Source organism: Athene noctua, chromosome 8, assembly GCF_965140245.1.
Source record: "Athene noctua chromosome 8, bAthNoc1.hap1.1, whole genome shotgun sequence".
NCBI lineage: Eukaryota > Metazoa > Chordata > Aves > Strigiformes > Strigidae > Athene > Athene noctua.
This window is the reverse complement of record NC_134044.1, coordinates 27,646,750-27,661,939: the sequence shown is the minus strand read 5'-3', so window position 1 is coordinate 27,661,939 and position 15,190 is coordinate 27,646,750. Positions and strand designations below refer to the sequence as shown.

The 15,190-nt window shown below is 35.7% G+C and overlaps 1 protein-coding gene across 1 annotated transcript in view; it reads left to right on the top strand.

Annotated features, from left to right (window-relative positions):
• Positions 1–15,190, top strand: part of SMC4 (structural maintenance of chromosomes 4) — a 39,169-nt gene that overhangs the window by 2,912 nt on the left and 21,067 nt on the right. The window contains exons 3-5 of the mRNA XM_074912003.1: positions 663–841; positions 1,455–1,646; positions 3,448–3,624. Of these exons, the coding sequence (XP_074768104.1) occupies positions 663–841; positions 1,455–1,646; positions 3,448–3,624 (548 nt within the window). The remainder of the gene's footprint in view (positions 1–662; positions 842–1,454; positions 1,647–3,447; positions 3,625–15,190) is intronic.

The following is a 15,190-nucleotide window of genomic DNA, read 5'->3' as shown; positions in this document are numbered from 1 at the left end:
CAGCAGTGTGGGTCTTTTTAGGTAGCCAGATATGCAATTATTAAAGCAAGGTATTTGACAAATGGATTAATATGTTGAAATTGGTGGCAAAAACTACTGTGTATTTGAAGAAAAAGTTGCTGGTGACTGTTGAAAAGCTGCTTTGCTTACAACTAGCTGATATCCAGGGGGCCAGTTTGTTTTCGTAACAAACTTCCTGTCTTTGCAGAGTAGTTGTGCTGTCATTACAGCTTTCAGAGCATTGTGCAGCGATCCCCAAATCTTGCAGAGTGACTTGTGAGGACGCTTGAAATGTGGCTTTGCACTTATTAATTAGAAAGACTTTGCCTGTTTCAGATTTGTAGGCTTATTGTGACGGTTGTAGCTATTGTAATTGCAGAGTGCCTATTAAAGTGTGTTGGAATAAGAATTACATAATGAAAGAACAAACCCACCAGTGAATCGATGGGACATCTTAAGTATCTCTTTTTAAAGATTCAGTTCATGGAAAGAAGAATTTTAATTCCACTTAGCTCATTTTAATAGTTACAGGCAAAAGTATAGGTTTGGGTCGTATAGAAAGGATGTTTGTTTTGCCAGTTGAACATTTTAAAAGGTGTCTAGTCATTGAGAGCTTATAGTCTTTTTTTTTTTTTTTTCTGTTTATTTTGGATGGCTTTTAGCAGTCTCAGATGAGGTGCTTGATAATCGAAGTTTAGAAGAGATTTTGGGTAGCATCTCTCCTCCCCCACCTCCAGCAATGACCAATGAAGCTGGTGCTCCTCGTCTCATGATAACTCATATTGTAAACCAGAACTTCAAATCCTATGCAGGGGAGCAAACTTTGGGACCTTTTCATAAGGTATCTTTGTTTTACCTTAAGCATTTTTTTTAAGTGAAGGTAAGACTTTGCTGTGTGTTAGTATTCCTTCCTGTATTTTCATGTAAGCTTACCTCAGAATAACTGAAAAATATTTCAAGTTTTAGAATTATTTATGTAATGATATTTTAAATTTTCATTATTGGACAGTAGAGAAAAGATTTAGGTGCAACTTTCCTGATACTGTACAGTTTTGATTCGTCAGTAAACCTTAAAAAAGCACACTTTTCTCTTTATTTCGTTTACTGGAGATCTTTTAGGGGTGTGTTTAAAGAATATTTTTTAGTGCCCACAAGAGACTTACGTGGCTAATCATGAAACTTTCCTTGCGAACATGCTTGCTAAATGCAGTATCGCTTTGAGTTAACAAGTTAAAATTTAGAAAGCTGAGCTGAGTTGAGGTGTGGGTTTTTTTTATTAAATAAGTTGTACTGCTTTACCTTTGGCAGTAAAAACTAAGCTATCGAATAGTCTGCAGTTTCATGCACTAGGAATAATTGTGTTTTAAACTTCACAAATGGAATGGGTGATGTACACTGGCCAGGATCTATTTCCCTTTGAATATCACTTTTTTTTTTTTCCTTCTATTATGCAGCGTTTTTCATGTATTATCGGGCCAAATGGCAGTGGAAAATCCAATGTCATTGATTCAATGCTTTTTGTGTTTGGGTATCGAGCACAAAAAATCAGATCCAAAAAACTCTCTGTGCTGATCCATAGTTCTGATGAACATAGGGACATCCAGAGTTGTACTGTGGAAGTCCACTTCCAAAAGATCATTGACAAGGTATGTATGCTTCTATTCAGAACAGTGGAGACTTTTTTTGCTTTAAGGGTTTGAAAACTTCTAATATTTGGTTATTTTTAATTTGAGCTAAGGAAAACTTCATAGCATGATTAGTTTACCTTTGGGATGTAAAACATCAATTCAGAGTTAATTAGCTTTAAAAACTCCTCTATTGAATAGTGCAGTTCTTAAAAATATTAGTAGGGAATCTTTTTTTTTATTTTCTGGGGGACTAATATCTGCTACATGTCTGTTTTAAAACTATTTAGAAATACGTAATAATCATTTCAAGAAGAAGCCGTTTTAGAGTTGTCATCTCATTTACATCAAGTAAATAAAACTTATTTCTGGAATTAATAGGACCCCTAAAAATTTTTAAGTCTTACGTTTGGACATGTTATATATTCTTAAATTTATAATATGAGCATATATATTAAGGAATAAAACCTATTTAAGCAAAACTTTTCAAACCAATTAGAAACTGGTTTAGGTTATCTAAATTTAGAAAATTATATGATGAATCTGAAACTTTCTTATGTACACTTTATATACTGTAAACATGCCTGCAATTTTAAAACAGATTTTGCATCAAAAATTCCAGACCTCACATCGTACCACTAATTTTTTTTTTTGAGTTTGATATTTTGTTTGAATGAAATAAAAAGAATTGGCAAATTTAAAAAAATACTTATTTTGCTTGCCACTTCATGCATTGATTAAAAACTGGGCTTTTTTGTCAATTTGTTGCAATTACAGTGCAAGGAATTTATTTCTCTTCATTTAAATTTAATTTTTGTGCACACATTCTAGCTGAAGTATTATCTGTTGAGTTTGGGGTCAGTCAAAATAGTGGAAAATGTACACTGACATTTCAAAAAATTGTGTTAATAAAGTGACAATATGTATAGTCTTTGAAGGAACTGTTTTAAAGACAGAATTTTTTTTTCTAACTTGATGCACATACACACATGCCTTTTGCTTGTATTTATAATAACTAGATTCCAAAATTATTACATTTACTCATTTTTATTTTTCACTTTGTATTAACATCTAGGAGCTAACTTTATGATCTAAAAAACTTGTGCATGTACTAGATACCAATTTGATTATGCTCTTGGGGGTTAATCTGGGAAAGTGGTAGGCCAGTTTAAGTCTTTACAAGAAGCGTGCATCAATTTTAACTTTTTTTAAGTACAGTACCAGCTTTATTTTAGTTGCTGCTTTGTAGGTGAGTCTCAGATCTCTTTTGAAGCTGGTGATGTCATATTTGTCACATCTTTAATGTTTTGCTTTTTTATCTTCTACAGTTTCTCTTTAGAACTAGTCAGCTAAAAGTAACTCCTTTTCCTAGTACTACAAAAGAGGAGTTTAAAATGCAAACAGTAGTTAAGTCATTCAAGATTTCCTAAGCAAAAATTTAAAGAGTGGAATAGCACAGCCACTTTAAATTTGAAGTAGGCCTTTTCCTTTGTGATTTGAAGCAGTGGTAAAGAGAATAAATTAAGTATTTTCAAAGCAATAGCTTGTATTAGAGGTAGGAAAGGCATAATATGAAGGCCATTCAGTTTAAACAGTTTGGGCTGTTCTTTGTCCAGTTCTCGAGGTTTTTTTTGGGGATTTTTTTCTTTTTTTTTTTTTTTTTTTGAGATATGCAGCTTTAAGACAGTTCGCACTTCTGCTAGACCCCAGAGTGCAGTTGACTTAAAACCTGAACATGATAAACCTTCTGTGCTTAATTGTGAAATGAGGTAAACCTGTGATATAATGATTGTTTTTCTGGCTTTGTTTTTCCTCAAAACAGGAAGGAGATGATTACGAAGTCATTCCTAACAGCAATTTTTGTGTATCTAGAACTGCTTATAGAGATAATTCTTCTGTCTACTACATCAATGGAAAGAAAAAGACATTCAAAGATGTTGGTATTCTTCTCCGAAGCCATGGAATTGATCTGGACCATAACAGGTTCTTAATTTTACAGGTTGGTGTATGAATAAAACCAACTTTTAGTAAAGCTATATTTCAAGTTACAGTTATAAAAAATACTGTCCAGGTTTTAAGTCTTGTATTTGAGGCCTTAAAGTACTCTAGCAGCACATCATGGTTTGCATGCTCTAATAAAGATGCGAATCATTATTTGCTGCTTTAGAAATTTAAGGAAGATAAACAGTTGAAGATACTAATAAATTTTTTTTTATTAACAAATCTGTGTTCCTGACATGTGGATGAATAGAAGAATTGTCCTACTTGTTCCGCCCTAGCAGCACGTAAATATTGGTGTAGTAAAATAAACCTTAAACCCCAATATTATTGTGCTGCTTAAGCGTGGCAGAGATTCAGCAACTTGTTTACACTTTGGATAAAAGTGCATCAATATTACCTTAAATCTTAATGATTCTACTGCTGTGTTATCTGTGGCTCTCGTATATAGACATGGATTTACTGGAGAAGTATGTATATAAAAATTAACTGTGCATAAAAATGGAGTGCAAGAAAAAAACACGTAAGTGTACTTTTTGTTTATACTTGTTTAACAACTGTAGAGGACTCACAGAAAGGCAGGTTTATAGCCAATTCAAGCTATGTTTTTAAAAGCTACAGTTTACAACCCATACTGTAAAAATAATAATAGAATTTGTCAATATAATATCATATTTATATTCACATTTGACCTTAAAATTTTAAGGCTTGAGGGCATCTGTTTGCAGTTTAAAGGACAGGCTGAAGGGAATCACACTAATTTTTTTTCTAGTTTTTAAATAATAATGGAGAATTTAGCCAGGTGCCAAACAATTGCATAAAATATAAATTGATTTAAAGTTACATGATGGTAGTATTTAAATGTTAATTCAATTGAGTAACTGCATCTGCAATTTCACTACTATTACTAACAGGTCCCAAATTTACTCTGAAGGATCATGGCCTAGAAAATTAGCCTCCCAAGGTCTGAAATTTTCAATAGTTTATTTTAGGCCTGTTTCTGTCAAAGGAGCTTCCAGTTCCCCTCTAAAAAAAAAAAACCCAACCCCATTCTAGATAGGTCGCTGTTCTTGCTTCACTTCCTCAAGCCTTTTCGAGCAGTCCTTTTTTACAGTTACACCCACAAAAAGAGGATATATATGTTTTGAAGTCTCCATGCCAATTAATTATTCCCTCCCAACACTTGATTCCTCTATTTTCTGTTTCAAGATGGAGCGAAAAATACTTCTGACATAAAAACTATAGTAAATACACTCTCTTTTTTTTCTATGCAGTTGTTCTGAAGTATCATTTTAGCAAAATTTCTAAAAGGGAGAGAATGCAGAGTCAAAGATTAAGCCAGGTAGAAATTATGGTGCAGAGACAGCTGAGCTCAGTGTTAGAGAGCATGGCTTTTTACCACTGGGATGAGGGGAAGGGAACATTTGGGAGGGACTATTGCTAAGCTTTTAATTTTTTTTTTTTCCCCCCCTCCCAAATGCAATTTGTTTTCTTCTCCCATTACTTGTTTCCCAGGAAGTTATCAATGAGGAGAACATACTTTTTCCTAAAAGCTCAAGTTTCATGCTTTCCACCTGTACAGTGGAAAATTAAGGGGGGGGTGTGTATAACCAATATCAAGGCATAAAGCAGTGGTTGCCACCATTATTTTTTTCTTTCATTCCACAAGACACTCTGTGGGTAGTGTATTATAATGAACAGCAGAGGAAACTGCACAGAGATTTCTGTTTCTTTAGTCTTTCTGACTGAGGCAAGGCCCTTTCTCTGTTCACATCAGGTTTTGCACCTTTTTAAAGTGAAATCTACTAATTTAGCAATTCAAAGCAGAGTACTTTCCAGTTGTGAAATATAGCAATATTTTCCACATAATGACAGCAGAACTTCAAAACCCAAATACTAGAAATTATAGTTAGAAGTAAATGAGACCGTGTCAGAAGTCTAAGGCTGTGAACTACTGTCATGATTGTCTTTTTTTCCCCCTAATGTTTTTCAAATCAAGTTATTTAAAATTGGAGGGATAAATAAACCTGTGGCTTAGCTTTTACTCGACTCTTGTTATAGCTAAACTAAAATAGGCTACCCTGAGTTTAATCTGATACAAAATAATTTATCATTTAAAATAAGTTATAAATCTCTTTAATTTTTTGACTATGTCAATAGGGTGTGATTAAAATATTTCACTTATACTATGGATTTTGGGCAAAAATGTTAATTGAGCATTAGGAAATGCAGGTTTTGGTGTGTGATAGAATAGCCACTAGTTAATACTAAAGAAAAAGAAAAAGTTGTAAGAAAACATGTCCTACATGTAGTGACAAAACCTTTAGACACTTGATTATATCTTGCTAGCATATTTAGCATTACTCAGTGGAAAATACTTACTTTTTAGAACACTGTTTAATTTTTTTGGTTTATTCTCCCTACTTCACCCCCTATTTTGCAGTCTTTTTCTGACCTAGCAGATTTTGGTGCCTTTTAGGATAAACTTTGAAAGCTTAGGCCAGACTGAATTTTGTAAAAGTTGGGTAGGGCATGATACAGGTATTTCTGCTGAGGCCACACTGAAAATATTAAAATCAAACTACAGAGGACTTCTGTGAGTGACACTGCAGAAGACACCCGTGGAAAAACAGAATATGTAATACTAATGGGGTAGTTACAGAAGTATTACAAATTCTGTGCTTCAGCTAGTTAATTGAAAAAAATCTTGTTTTAAAATGGTTCTGGTTACAATGGGATATTGCCAGCATTTAACAGGAGGACTTTGTCAGTTTTGTGATCCTTAAGTTCTAACACTACATATTTCATGTTTGTAATAAATTGCTATATGCTTTTAGTACTTTAAGAATAGACAACTGTTCAGTGCATTTTTAATGAACTTGCCACAGCCTGAAACTGCAACAGGAAAAAACTCATCTTGTCACTTAAAAAAAGTGTGCTAAGCATTCTGGTAAAATCTAGTGTCTTTGCTGCTGTTTTACTGTCTTCCACACCTAATGCCCCAGGTTCAGTAACTTGAATATCTGTAAAGAACAAAAAATAAAATAACTTAGCTTTTCTCAAAAGACTTACTTGGAACATCAGTGTGCATATGCACAAAACTTGGGTGGGTTTTGTGCACTGACCTGGCTGGACAAAACTCAGAAGGTAAGTATGTCTGCTCGTGCTCAGTAGGGACTCCTCTGACCAGGTTAACCTCGAGGCCAGGAAAAATCTCAGCCTCTTTATCCTGGCTGGTTTGCCTCTAAGGAATTACTAAATAAATGGGGAGCACTTGAGGGGATGTCTCTTTTGGACGTTGCAGGGTGGGCATGTCTGGGGGAGCAAAGCAAACTGGACAGCAACCAGTAACACCGCTGAAATTGGCTTTTGCAGTCTTTCGGTGTAAGAGAAGCATAGCTAATAACAAACTTTTTAGTAGAGTTTTGCAGGTAACTCCCATTCAGTGACTTTGCAAATGAATATTGTAGAAATAGTAATAAATGGCACAAGACTTGGAATTAATTTTGTAGTAAACGATGGCATCATGGGAGCAGACTTCTATCAGTTGATTTCAATTTACTTTAGAATCTACTTTCAAACAAATTGAAAAGTAGATTATTTACTAATTACAGTAGTATTTCACTTAAATGTGTTTGATAGACTTTATTCTTGTGTAATCTTAAGTATAAACAACTACAGTGATATTATGTGTATATATATATTTTTGTAACTGATTGGAATGGCATTTGGTAACGTACTAAATTCTATCCTATGGCAAGATTATGTTGCCAGAAAGGAAGTTGAGTCGAGTTTTTCACCTGCTGCTTTGTGGAAATAATGTAGGAGTCGCTCTTTCAGTGTATTGGAGAGGAAATGAGGGAGAGCAGATTTTCTTCTCACTTTGAGATAAGCCAGAAGTTCCCAATTGTTGAGGTCTGCTTTCCTAATGAGGCACACCAACATTTGAGCTAAAGCACCGAGCGGAGCACGAGCTGAAAAGCTCTACTGGGATTATAAATGGAGATCCATGCTGCCAACATCAGTGGTGAAGAGAGGTTTGTTCAAGAAAGGTCAAGGACAGCTGAGCTGGAGTGGTAGGAAGAATTAAAACAAGTGTGATAATGAAGTAAAACCATATTCTTTGAATAAAATACTATGTACACATAGAAGCCTCAAAAATTCGTGGAGTACAGAAGCATTTTCGCTGCTCAAATATTACGCTTTACCCCGAAGTGAATACAGAGCAGCATAAGATATGCTAATATGTCTATGTGCAGTTTCAAAATGAATTCTCTCACATTATCAGGAAACTTACTTTGGCAATTCACGTGACTTTTATTTTGCAAATTGCAACATCACATTGTAACCAATGGTTTTTTAAGCTTTCTTCAGAAAAATAGGGAAATAGAGAAAGTGGAGAAAAGCACTTTTCTGCAGGCAGTGTGTAATTTAAAGTGATTGGTTAAATAGTTTAATTAGAACATACCAATAATCTTAAGTCAAACATTGTAGGTTGAGTTTGACAATAACCCACTTAAATTCCAAAGTGACTCTAGATGTGCACTCAATTTGTATTCTTGTATTAAATACAAGAATGTCCTCAAGAAAGCTTCTAAAATTAGACAGATGTGCAAACAGCTTGACAAAGGCTACTTTTAAATTATTTCCAGAATGCAGAATAGTAGTTTTGTGCAAACAACTGAATGTTGTATAACAGGCTAACTCTTAAGTTTTTCCTCATCTTCGGACAGTAGTGGCCTTGTAGATTTGTGTATGTGCATTTATTACTTATTTGACTTTCTTGATTTCCCACCTAGCTTATAACACTTTGCTTGGAAGGCAGAGCACCAAGTTGAGTATTTGATACTTTCTCCCCTCCTGTATGTTTGCCATCTGGTAAAACTGAAGGGTAGAAATGAGATATGACTGCAGGCATTAAGTAAAGCAGCAATAACAGGGAATTGGAAAAAAAACCCCAAAACCTCTTGTGGCTTACAACAAGAGCTGTATTACAGCTGCGTTTCCAGGAGAAGGAGAATAAGGTTACAGGAATATTGGTTATCTATGTGTACAGCTTCCAGTGCCCATGTGTGTAGAATTGGAATTCATAGTCAAAACTTTACATGAAGAAGGGGAGTATGGGCTCACTCTAAATAAAGAAATTATCATTCTGGAAAACTGAAGATACACAAATTCAGTACTTATTTTTGCTGTTCCTTACTGTACTTCTGCTTAAAAAGTGAGAGCTATCATTTTGATAAAGTAAAAACTAAAATGTGAAGTGTGAGCACTGTCATGCTAGTTTAGTATAAGAAAAATAAAAAATGGGAGAGGGGTTAAAACCAGTGCAAGTAGCATACAGGGAAATGGAAAGACTCGTCTCACATAGCTGCCTAGTGGCTTATATAAAATAAAAAAATGCATTTCACGTGCCTTTTTAAACTCTCAAGAAACGGATTGCACAAAATATCCAGGAAGAAAAACCCCTTTGAGGCAACAAGTGTGAGATGCAGAAACTAAGAGTTATACAACTTCCAAGCTAGCACTTATCAAGTGATATGACAAGTTGATATTCATTACTACTTTTCCTGTAATTTTACTCCCTAGTGACTTTTGCAGTAGTTACAAGTTCTGTCAAACATGTAGAATTAGAGCTGCATTACAAAAGAGCCTGAACCTTAGTAGTAATTTAGTACTAGTGCTAGTTCTTATGTCAGTGTTCAAAAGTGGGTTAGACTAGAGGACCAAAGAAGGAAAAAAAATAATTGGTATTTCCCAAAATTAGCCTTGGATATTCTATCTTTTAAATTTCTGTAGAAAACCAGATTTACAGTAAGCATTCTAAATGTTCTAATGTGTTTTTTTGTTTGAGCAAATGTGTGCTGCCACTGGTGTCTCATTCTACTGGTGGCATAAGCCATTGCTCTTCCTTTTGGTGGTGATGCCACGGAGGCGTGTGCTGTATTTTCAACTCCTGTGACTGGCTGGTGAAATACTTGTGAAATCTATTGTCCGTATCCCCTGTGCTCTGGGAGAAATGCTTCAGCGTTGGAAAGAAATTGATATACAGTTATGTTCTATAAAATAAGATCAAAATCTCTGAACTTTACTATTATTAAGAGAAGTTTGCCTTATGCCGGGTCAGTTCTGTCTAGCCTTCCATATTAAACAAACTGAAATTGAGTTTGGATTGATCAAGATTAGATTCTTCTTCAACAGGATAAACAATAACAGATTTTCCCTATGGCTACCATAACCCTCCAAAAAACCTGGAGTTAGAGGTGGCTGTTATAACTGTTTTCTCAGCAGTCTGGATATGCCGACAAATGTTTGCTTCAGTTCAGTGCTTGAAGCACAAATTATGTTGATCACCTGTTGCATGTAAAGAAACCCCCATTATTCTGAAGTTCAGTGTGGTACGAATTTTCCAGGTGACTCAAATAGCCCTTTTTTGGGAACAAGTATTCATACTTAAACCGTTTTAATCTAAAGTTCAACGTGTTTACAAGAAATCTTTTTTTATACCTGCATATATAATAATACCTGTCACAAACATCACAAGACCGTTAAGCTTGTGGTGCTTGACAAGGTTAAATGAAATGATGTTCTGACCACTGCCTACATTTGCGTATCACTTAAATGCAACAGAATTATGTAATAATACTGTAAAGTTGCAATCTGTAATTCATTTAATCAGATAATTTAGTAAGCAAATTGAACATATGTACTGACAGTATTAAGTTAGAAGCTGTCACTGTGCTGTTAACAGGTGTTACCCTGGGGATTACTGTATAGCCTGCTCATACCCAACTATTGCTCAGAGATTTTTGGACTCATTAACAAAACTTATTTTTATGAGTGTTTAAAAAGCCTTAAAAGCTAGTATGTTATCAAAAGTATACTGCCATTACAGTGAAAGTAATAAAATATTGTTCTGAATTTTAAAAAAAGTTGTGATTGCCTTAAAAATACCAAATATTACAGCCACAGTTGTCATATCTACAATTTTGCAATAGTTTCATGTAATTCTGAAACAATATTATCTATTTTGACCATAACCCCAGCTGACAGCTTTCTCTCCAAGTACTTGTAACACTTCTGTTACAAGGCAGGAATTAGAAATTGGACAGCTTGTAGTAGCTGGGCTTATTTTACTTTCCATTACTCCAAAATGCTGGTAGCAAGAGAGTTCTGAAATGAGGCTATCCTCTTGTATCAGTGCAGAACCACAGCTAGGTAGATCTGACATCTAGGTGTGAGGAGGTAAATCCAAATGTTCAAACTTCAGGAAACTTCTTCTGAGAGGAAGATACCCAGACTACTACAGGAGATGCTCCCTATTTGCACTAGGCTGCCTTTGTACAACTTGAAGTAAGAAGGCTTTCCTCCTGCCCAGCACCTCAAAGGTGGAGAAAATAAAAAGCTTGTATAAAGGATTTGTCTGATTTACCAGAATGACAAAATCTGTGATTTTTAAGCCTGGATTCAATTGGTAAAACACACTGAAGTTCCACAAAGGGTTCAGAAGATTTCTTGTGTTCTACTTGCAACAGTTGAAGTAGGAAATTAAGACAGGTAGGATGTCCTGCTCTCTAAGGTAATGCCTTACTAAGTTTTCTCAACTGTGTGTAAAAACACTGCAGGTTTTTCCAATGGTACTGCATCTTCTAGGCAGTATTTTCTCTAAAAGCATTCCTCATGAGCAAAACAATGTAAATTTCAATCCAGCTAGATGTTATGTTACTCCACTTTTCAATTTGACTGGTGTTGGAAGAGCTCCCCTACCAAAAACCCCTCTAAAAACTAAACCACAACAACTGCAACAGAAAATTCCCCTCAAAAAACCACCCAGACCACCCAGTACTCGCCCACAGAGTGCAGAATGTGTCCGTCTACTGGATTCCAAGCTACGAAATTCCCTTGTTATATGTTTTAATGTGCCCATGCTTTGCTGTGCTTCAGAAGCGTTTTTGGTGTGTGGGGTTTAACACTCAAAAGCTAGTCAAGTTTGTTAGGTTGTGTAGGATCATGCTAACCTATCCCAAGGTTTTCAGGACTATTCTTTTAAAGCTTCAGATTAAGACACCAGAAATTAAGTGACGACCCAAAATCCTGGAAAAATTTTACCTCCTTGATGTCGTAATGATTCTGTGGAACGTTAACAAGATAGATCTGCAAGTGTTGTATTAACAGTTTAGTTGACAAAACTCAATTGTGTTGCCGGACATTGTCTTCAAAAGTTACCTTTTCCCAAATTTTCAGGGATGAGAAGAGGAGGTAAGCAAACATCTTTCTCTGTAAGTTCTCCAGAAACAACTAGTCATAATTCAGGCAAGTTTCCACAACCAAAGAAAAAAAGTACTGTTTCTTCATGAAGAGTTTAAAGGTTGCTGTTAATCTTTCAATGTCAAAGGGGATTTGCTAGCCCTGTCTTATTTCATACCAGAATTTTAAAATGGAATCTGACAGCTGTAGTCTGAAACATCGTCATTCCAGTTGCAGCATTATTACAGACACAGCACAAATGACTGACGCCTACGGTTTGTCACCGTTTGAGGCTGGATAATGTTGGTTTTGGGATTCACTCATTTTGCCATTCAGACTTCTTAGCTTTGGAATTAATGCTTCGGTCCGCAGACCCTACTCTCGGTGTAAAGGAAGGTTGCTGGAACATAATGCTACCATCTGCCAAGAGCAGCAAACAGGAGTTACCTGAAGAGTAGTTAAGAATCCTGTTTCAAGACTAGTGGCAAGAGCTGCAGAAAGGCAGCTTAATGAGTGGGTCAAAACTTTTATCAAGCAGTTTGATAAACTTGTTTAAAATTCAAATCATATGCCAGAAAACATTGGATAAACTGATGAAAAGCTTTTTGTTCTGAGAGGACCAGTTTTCAGAAATGAATGTGTAATTTTAGAGGAAATAGTAGTAGTGCTAAATAAGGTAATAGGGTTTTTTAAAAATTTTTGTTGTCCTGCCTTTTGAGGGCTACATGGGAGGTGAAATTCTTGCCCTTCACAAACCTGCTCTAAGCTACACGGAGCAGCGGAGTGTGGCTCTGTTGAAGGGTGCTGCCTGCAGAGATGTGCTAGTCCTAATGAGAATTGTAGTTGGACAGGAATACAGAAGAGTCTGTGCAACGCAGACTGAAATTTGATGAATTCTGCTTACAATCGATGTCTTACATTAAATGCACAGCGTTCTTAAAATACCCCTAGGATGCAAGTGGAACTTCTACTGAAATGCAGAGAACTCAAACTAGACCTTTGGCTTGGCAGCCCGGTAACATTAAAATAGTGGAAGAACATGCGGATGATGTCGCCACTTGTGTCAGCTCATCAGACATCTTTCTGGGCATCCACCCACGGCATCCTGACGGGCTGGAACGCAGCGTGCACGGCAAGTCCAGGCACTCCTGGCTACCATGGTTTGCCCTGCTGCTTTGCCCTGGGCTTGTGCTGACCCTCTCCTAGTTGCCTCTAGCGAGTCCTTGATTTCAAATGGTTAATTCTACTATGAGCGATTCTTACACTGGTTTTTGAAGGCTTTTACAATTTACTTGCTTTAAAGTTTTTGCTCTCATGCGTAATAGGAAAAAAATAAATTAAAATTTAGATAATTTTAGGTTAATTTTTAAAAAATAATTTTAAATTTAGCTAAAGTATCTTAACTATCATGGCAGTGAAATAATTCACCTCCTCAAGAGTTCGGCTGTCCAAAGAGGTGGAATCTCCAGCTTCCAAGTTCCTTGAAGTTGCTCCTCATACTTCTCACTAGAGGAAATGGCCTTCAAATGAGAATGGCTTTTGCCCTTTTTTTTTTTGTTTAGAACTTTGTAGCCTGCTGTCATGCAAGGTTTGTCATTATTTGCCACAGCGGTCAGATAGCTTTACTGAGTAGACGTTTCTCCACAGATAAACTTGTGCTCTCTAGTAGAGTATACCAGTTACTTTCTGTTAAGCTGAGGCATTCTGTAGAAACTTATTTAGGTGGATGTTCAGTCATCATACAGCATTTGAGTTGACTACCTCTGTGACTAGAGAAGTGCCAGCATCCCCGTGATAACTTCAGTCTGATGTTGACAACTTCACGAACAACGCAGACACCGAAATTGGGTTTGTAATTCCATTAAGAGTTCTTGCACTGAATGTAGAGCCTTCTCAAAACGTTCCGTGGATATTTGATGCTTTTCCGTACAGTGATTACTGAATTTTTTGTGGCCGTTTCATTCAGTGTTAGCTGTCTGCCAGTGTCACCAATACCTTGGTGTTGACATCCATTTTGATTGTCTTCTCAACTAAATAGAGGATTTACTTCTCTTTTGTTTTGCACAGTGCTCCCTCTCCTCTCATGAATTCATGCCTGTGAACTAGAAGAAGAGAACTGAGGCAGATGATTAAAGAGATTTCCTGGTGGTCTGTTCTGAGAGTTTTGAAGTTTAGGTGTGACAGCTATGTTTAAGCATGCCCAAGCATGTTTTCAACAAATGTCTGCCTGCTGCTGCCTTAGTTTCACTTTCATAAATGCTGTCCGTATTTCAAAATATCTTTTACTAGATAAAAACAGCAAGGTTGGGTTTTTTGTTTGGGTTGGGTTTTTTTGGTTTTTTTCTACATAATTCAAATATGGGTTAAGTGATAAGCACAGTGAAATGGTTAGGAAACAGTTAAATTGACTATCAGGTTTTAACAGAATGCAGTTGTAAAATGTCTTTCCCCTGTTAAACATTGTCATGACTCCTTGCAAGAAGAGCAGATACCACTTTTTCAGTCTCCTTTATCAATTAAAATAGCTGGAATCCTTTTAGTTTCTTAATATGTTAACTATAGGGCTGGGCTAAACAGATTTATATAATATTAAGTTGCTAAATAATATATTAAATAATAGTAAATACTCATTACTCAGTTACTATTTGTAGTTTCTAAATATTTTAATTTTTACCCTTGATAAGAATGCAAGAATTTAAGTAGGTAGTCCATCTACATCTCTTCACATAAAATGAAGAATATGTAATTCTAATATTGCTTGCCTTTGAAGTAGAGGAATTGCATATAACATTGGCAGTAGCCAGCTTGACAAGTTCAATTCCTGTGCATTATCTTCTCAACTGTACTCAGTTCACTTAAACTTTTCAAAATGTTTTTGTATGTATGGCCTAAACTGAAGTCACCAGTAATTCCTGGTCATCTGGTGATGTATTTATTTACCATGTAGACAAACAAATCCCCGATTTCTTAATTTATGAGGTTATAGAATTAGATACAATTGGATTACATTTCATTAATTATTTACTATATCATTAAACATATTGTAATTATATTTCATTACACTAGTAAGCTGTGGAGAACCCTCACGACTACATTATTAGATGGTTGTGACTTAAAGATGGTTAATTATACTTAGTTCATAATAAAAGAAGTTGATTTACATTCTTTGCCTCTCCATAATTCCAGTGCTCGTGTTAAATCCAGGGCAGTTCTGTGGTTAACAGCAGCATCTAACTTGAGGGATATACATGAAGTGTAGAAAATTCTTAGGCTTGATGCTCAGCACCTCAATTAAATATCTTTTCTGTGATTGTTTTTTC